We start from the raw sequence: 6,419 nt of genomic DNA, 5'->3' as shown, positions 1-6,419 counted from the left end.
ACTCTGTTGTTCTCTGCAGTACTCTGTTGTACTCTTGTGTACTCTGTTGTACTCTGCTGTTCTCTGCAGTACTCTGTTGTACTCTTGTGTACTCTGTTGTACTCTGTTGTTCTCTGCAGTACTCTGTTGTACTCTGTTGTACTCTTGTGTACTCTGCTGTTCTCTTGTGTACTCGGTAGTACTCTTGTGTACTCTGCTGTTCTCTTGTGTACTCGGTAGTACTCTTGTGTACTCTGTTGTACTCTGCTGTTCTCTTGTGTACTCGGTAGTACTCTGCTGTTCTCTTGTGTACTCGGTAGTACTCTGTTGTACTCTTGTGTACTCTGTTGTTCTCTGCTGCTCAGTGTTCCTGTTGTGTTAATCAGTAGAGACTGTGTTTGTCAGCTGAGCCACATTCAGACCTTTAGCTAATCATTCATCTCTCTGGACTCTGTGAGGGGGGAGGAGTTTGTGGGTTTAGGGGGTCAAAGTTAGACCTGAACCCTGAGAGGCTGAAGTATCTTGGTTCAGTCTGCAGACATCATGGCTCAGCTGGTGGAGTGCGTTCCAAACTTCTCTGAAGGTCGAGACAAACAGGTTTGTGTTTTTATATTTAAATTTTGTTTAAAGTTATTAATGATTATCTGCATGTTTCTGTTTACTGAGTCAAAGTATTTACTGTTTAATGGACAAAGTAGAACTATGAACTGTCTGAATATAGATACTCATATAAATACTAGAAAGAAATAATGCATAAATACTAGAAAAATACTATTTATCTAGTATTTAGGTTATTTAGGTTATAGGGTTATTGGTTATTGGTTATTGATTATGGTCTCAGGTGATCGATGCCATCTCAGCAGCCATCTCCGGCACGGCGGGCTGCAGCCTGCTGGACGTCGACCCCGGAGCCTCCACCAACCGGACCGTCTACACCTTCGTGGGCTCACCTGAGGCCGTGGTGGAGGGAGCGCTGAACGCCGCCCGGCGGGCCTTCAGCCTCATCGACATGAGCAAGCACTCAGGTGAGCCGCTACTTCCTCCTCTCAACAGGAAGTAATACACCACCTGAGAGTTACCTGTTCAGGTAACTCAGGAAGTATTAAACCACAGGAGTGTTACCTGTTCAGGTGAGCAGGTACTTCCTCATGACAACAGGAAGTAATAAACCACATGTGTGTTACCTGTTCAGGTGAGCATCCTCGGACCGGAGCGCTGGACGTCTGTCCCTTCATCCCCGTCCAGAACGTCTCCATGGACGACTGCGTTCACTGCGCCGACATCTTCGGACAGAAACTGGCAGAGATGCTGCACGTCCCCGGTGAAACGCCACGCTAATACTGATTAATAACTGAGTAACAACTGAGTAACAACTGAGTAACAACTGAGTAACGACTGACGAATGACTGAAGAATGACTGATTAATAACTGATTAATAAATGATTAATAATCCATAGCGCTATGTTAGCATTGTGGCTAATACTCCCTTCATGTCATCACAGTGTATCTTTATGGAGAAGCAGCACGAAAAGAAACCAGAAGAAGTCTTCCGTCCGTCCGATCCGGAGAGTACGAAGCTCTACCTGACAAGGTGAGACATGAACTGACTCTTTTATTGTGAAGTTCACTCTCTGTCTTTTCCTTAACATATTAATAAGCCAAGGCATTGTGGGAAATGTAGGAGACCAGTGACTGCTGTAGGAGTACGTAAAACGGTCTGAGTGAAACCACAAGGTTTTCCTGTGTTGATGTTTCAGAATAAAAGTCCTGACTTTAATATCTTTTCTGTCAGTTTAAGAACAGATGTTTTATTTTGTCCCTCTGTCCAGTTGAAGCTCTCTGATTGGTCCCCTGACTTCGGCCCTGCTGAGTTTGTGCCGTCGTGGGGCGCCACGGTAACCGGCGCTCGCAAGTTCCTCATCGCCTTCAACGTAAACCTGATCAGCACCAAAGAACAGGCTCACCGCATCGCTCTGGACATCAGGGAGCAGGGCCGCGGGAAAGACCAGGTGCATGCTGGGAGTTTGAGCTCTCCATGTCTATCCTCTGTTTTAACTCTTCAAGAAGTACTACCCTGAGCCTTCCTCGTAGCACTTATGGCACTCGTATTAGTTGCTGCACTTACTGTATTCGTATCAGTTCGCTGCACTTATTGAATTTGTATTTGTTTACTGCACTTATCCTATTCGTAGTAGTTTGTAGCACTTATTATATTCGTATTAGTCTGTTGCAATTATTGTTTTCGTAGTAATCTGCCTCTGCACTATACTTTTGCTCTGGTTTCTGCTTTAAGATGCTTGTTTAAGAAAGGAGATGCACTGATGACTTCTGGTGACTAGTAGTTCTCTTGAATACCTATGTTGAATACACTTCCTGTAAGTCGCTTTGGATAAAAGCGTCTGCTACATGACTGTAATGTAATGTAATGTAATGTAATGTAACTCCACCTCAGTATGTTTTAAAACGTTATTTCTTCACATTATCAACCATAAAATACAGTAAGTCTCATTTATAAGAAAATATATAAATCCGACCATAAGACCAGTAGATGATATGAGTACGGTTAATAATCCCTCCTAAAGTCCCCTCTACCTGACCTTAAGAGGACCTCGCTGAGCTTTTTGGGGCCCTCCCTGATCTTAAGTTGCCTCTCCCAGACATTTGAGCCTCTCCCTGACCTTTAGTTACCTCTGCCTGACCTTTTGGGGCCCTCAGATACATTTAAGGACCCTCCTTGACCTTAAGTGGACCTCCCTGACCTTTAGGGGCCGTCTCTGATCTTAAGTGGCCTCTCCCTGACCTTAAGGCCCCCCCTGACCTTTAGGGACCCTCCCCGACCTGTAGTGACCTCTCCCTGACCTTTTGGGGCCCTCACTGATCTTAAGTGACCTTTCCCTGACCTTTTGGGGCCCTCACTTACATTTAAGGACCCTCCTTGACCTTAAGTGGACCTCCCTGACCTTTAGGGACCCTCCCAGACTTGCACTGACCTCTCCCTGTCTCCTGACCAGCCCGGGCTGCTGCAGAAGGTCCAGGGGATGGGCTGGTACCTGGACGAGGCCAACATCGCCCAGGTGTCCACCAACATCCTGGACTACGAGCTGACCCCCCTCCATACGGTGCACCAGGAGGTCTGCAGGGTGGCTGAGGTCAGAGGTCACAGACTGTTACATACTAGTCCTATTGTTAGATATTGATAACTGAATCTGATTATTGATGGATGTGGCGTTCAGGACCTGAAGCTGCCGGTGGTGGGCTCTCAGATCGTGGGTCTGATCCCTCTGAAGGCCGTCCTGGACTCTGCAGACTTCTACATCCTGAGAGACGGACTCTTCATCGTTGAAGAGGAGCACAAAGTCCGGCTGGTGAGAGACGAGGCTTTAAAATATATATATATATATATATATATATATATATATATATATATTTTTCTAGATGATCTTAGATGAAGAAGAGGTGACGTGTCTTTGTGTCGTCAGGTGATCAGTAAACTGGGCCTGGACTCCCTCGGTCCGTTCAGCCCAAAGGAGAGGATCATAGAGTGAGTCTCTCTCCACAGCATAAATACTTGTATCATATATAATCACATGTACTGACGGTGAAGGTGGGTGTGGTTACCTGTGCAGGTACATGGTGAGGTCACAGGAGGACAGCCGGCTGGTGTCTCTGTCTCTGAAGCAGTTTGTTCAGAGTGTCGGTTCTCGGACGGCGGCTCCCGGTGGAGGATCAGTGTCTGCTGCGATCGCTGCTCTGGTACCAGAACACTTCATTATTATATGTATAATATATATAAAGTATCATACCTACAATAACAAACGTCTCCATGGTGGTCTGCAGGGCGCGGCGTTGGGCGCCATGGTGGGTCAGATGACCTACGGGAAGAGACAGTTTGAGAAGGTGGACGGCGTGATGAGGAGGCTGATTCCTCCGTTCCATGAGGCCACGAACGAGCTGCTGCTGATGGTGGACGCCGACTCCACCGCCTTCAACAGCTACATGGTCTAGACAAGAACCTCTAAAAACCTCTAAGAACCTCTAGAACATCTAAAACAACTAAAACCTCTAAAAACCTCTAGAACGTCTGGAACCTCTAAAACCTCTGGAACATCTGAAACTTCGAGAACTTCTAGAACATCTGAAACCTCTAGAACCTATAGAACATCTAAAAACTCTAGAACCTATAGAACATCTGAAACCTCTAGAACCTCTAAACCCTCTAGAACCTCTAAACCCTCTAAAAACCTCCAGAACCTTAAGAACCTCTTAAAACCTCTCAAACGTCCCTCCTCTTCCTCATAACTTGGTAGAATTTAAACACACATTGATTCATAATCCAGTGAATTCATTATTAATAAACCGTTATCATTTGTCTGGTTCCGTTTTAGGCGGCGCTGAAGATGCCAAAGAACAACGCAGAGCAGATTAAAAGGTGATTTTATTTTATATTATGTAAAACATTTATAATCAATACAAAGATGAATGTTTCTGTATATTATCCATCATAAGTATATAAACATTCACTGTATGTGTCGTGTCATACATTCATAGTTTAATCATGTTTGTAGATAATTTACATCTGATATTTAAACACACTATAATCTATGATCTGTAATCTATGATCTATGGTCTGTAATATGTGATCTATGGTCTGTAATATGTGATCTATGGTCTGTAATATGTGATCTATGGTCTGTAATCTGTCTGTAATCTGTGATGGTCTGTAATATGTGATCTATGGTCTGTAATATGTGATCTATGGTCTGTAATCTGTGATCTATGGTCTGTAATATGTGATCTATGGTCTGTAATATGTGATCTATGGTCTGTAATCTGTGATCTATGGTCTGTAATATGTGATCTATGGTCTGTAATCTGTGATCTATGGTCTGTAATCTGTGATCTATGGTCTGTAATATGTGATCTATGGTCTGTAATATGTGGTCTCTCATCAGGAGGCAGGCTGAGATGCAGGCGGGGCTGCAGCGGGCGGTGTCCGTGCCCTTGGCTCTGGCTGACAGGATCAGCCTCCTCTGGTCGCCTCTTAAAGAAATGGTCGTCTACGGAAACATCGCCTGCAAGTCGGACGCTCAGGTGACAAAAACATCTGATCAGAAATCAATTTAAAATGTGTATGAAAGAAATATAATATAAATAATATATTATTAAGGTGGCAGATGAAGCTTTGGAGGCGGCTGTTTCAAAATAAAACTATAGATAAACCTTTAATTTGAAGGTTTTTGTTGCAGGTGGCAGCTAAAGCTTTGGAGGCGGCTGTTTTCGGAGCCTACTTCAACGTCTCCATCAACCTCAAAGAAATCACCGACGACGACTTCAAGACGGCCGTGAGTTCATCCACGTTTCTTTAAGTGGCGTTTGTTTAAATAAAGTTTATTAATCTTGAATCATTCTGTTTTTTGTGCTGCAGACTCAGAAGAGAGCGGCGGCGTTGCTGCAGGAAGCAAAGGAGAGCGCCGCCGCCGTCCTCCTCGCTGCCGAAGAAAGAAACTGACGTTCTCTTGTTCTTCTAGAACCTTTAACCTCAGAATGTGGTACAACCATCATTTTACTGATGCTAACAGGAAGCTAACGATAAAGTCACCAAGCTAACGTCTGACAAGACAAATAGAGCAATAATGAAATATTTATTTCTATACAAATATTAATTAGTTGAACCTGCCATCCTCAGCGTTCATTCATAAAGAATCTGTTTCATTGAACCTAAATGTTGTCGCTGTAGTGACGCCGGCGGCCACCAGGTGGCAGCAGAACGCAGACAGAATCCTCCGATCAAACCGAAACATTCACAAATGTACAAATGATGTTGTTCTTCTCTGGGAAATGAAACAGAAACCTTGTAGAACATAAAGTAAGACTGTATAAGAATCAATAGAAAGAATCAATACTGAATATCTCAGAAAACGTCCATGATGGTTCTGATCAAGTCCGTCCGAGATAACGTTGAAATAAATGTGTGTGGGGGGGCAGCAAGTGAGGTTTAAGCTCAGTTTTCCTGCAGCTTCTTTACTTCCTGTCACGGGGTCAGAGGTCACAAGGTCAGAGGTCACGGGGTCAGAGGTCACGGGGTCAGAGGTCACAAGGTCAGAGGTCAGGTCAGGTCACAAGGCCAGAGGTCAGGTCAGGTCACGGTCACACGCTGACTCAGCAGGAAATCCTCTCGTCAGAGTGAGACCTCCTGTCAGCTGATCCACAGTCAGCTGTCATGTGATCTTTTTAAGCGTTTGTTCTTTTTAAGTCTTAATTATTGATTATTGATTATTGATTATGAAGACTCTGATATGTTTCACCTCGGTCTGCACTTGTTTTCACGTTTGATGTGTTTAGCTGTTTGTTTCTTGTCCTCGATGTTGAAGTTAAATAAAGATTTGAATGGTGTTATATTATGTATTATTATTGGTAGATTATTACTTTGTGTTTGTGCC

At 44.0% G+C, this 6,419-nt stretch overlaps 1 protein-coding gene across 2 annotated transcripts; it reads left to right on the top strand.

Moving 5' to 3' along the window:
* Positions 1–475: 475 nt before the first annotated feature.
* On the top strand, positions 476–6,375 carry ftcd (formimidoyltransferase cyclodeaminase). 2 transcript variants are annotated; one of them, XM_054623521.1, is made up of 15 exons: positions 476–576; positions 821–1,004; positions 1,172–1,300; positions 1,482–1,570; positions 1,809–1,988; positions 2,991–3,128; positions 3,213–3,344; positions 3,459–3,520; positions 3,606–3,732; positions 3,817–3,978; positions 4,365–4,408; positions 4,932–5,070; positions 5,226–5,321; positions 5,405–6,069; positions 6,120–6,375. In XM_054623521.1, exons 1-14 carry the CDS (start codon positions 523–525, stop codon positions 5,486–5,488), a joined length of 1,620 nt encoding a protein of 539 aa, XP_054479496.1. In that variant the 5' UTR covers positions 476–522; the 3' UTR covers positions 5,489–6,069; positions 6,120–6,375. The 2 variants fall into 2 exon arrangements, with proteins under 2 accessions (XP_054479496.1, XP_054479495.1); XM_054623520.1 differs by having other exon boundaries at positions 5,405–6,084.
* The last annotated feature ends 44 nt before the right edge of the window (positions 6,376–6,419 follow it).

The sequence above is a fragment of the Anoplopoma fimbria genome, chromosome 22 (assembly GCF_027596085.1).
Source record: "Anoplopoma fimbria isolate UVic2021 breed Golden Eagle Sablefish chromosome 22, Afim_UVic_2022, whole genome shotgun sequence".
NCBI classification, from domain to species: domain Eukaryota; kingdom Metazoa; phylum Chordata; class Actinopteri; order Perciformes; family Anoplopomatidae; genus Anoplopoma; species Anoplopoma fimbria.
This window is presented reverse-complemented; position numbering and strand designations above follow the sequence as displayed.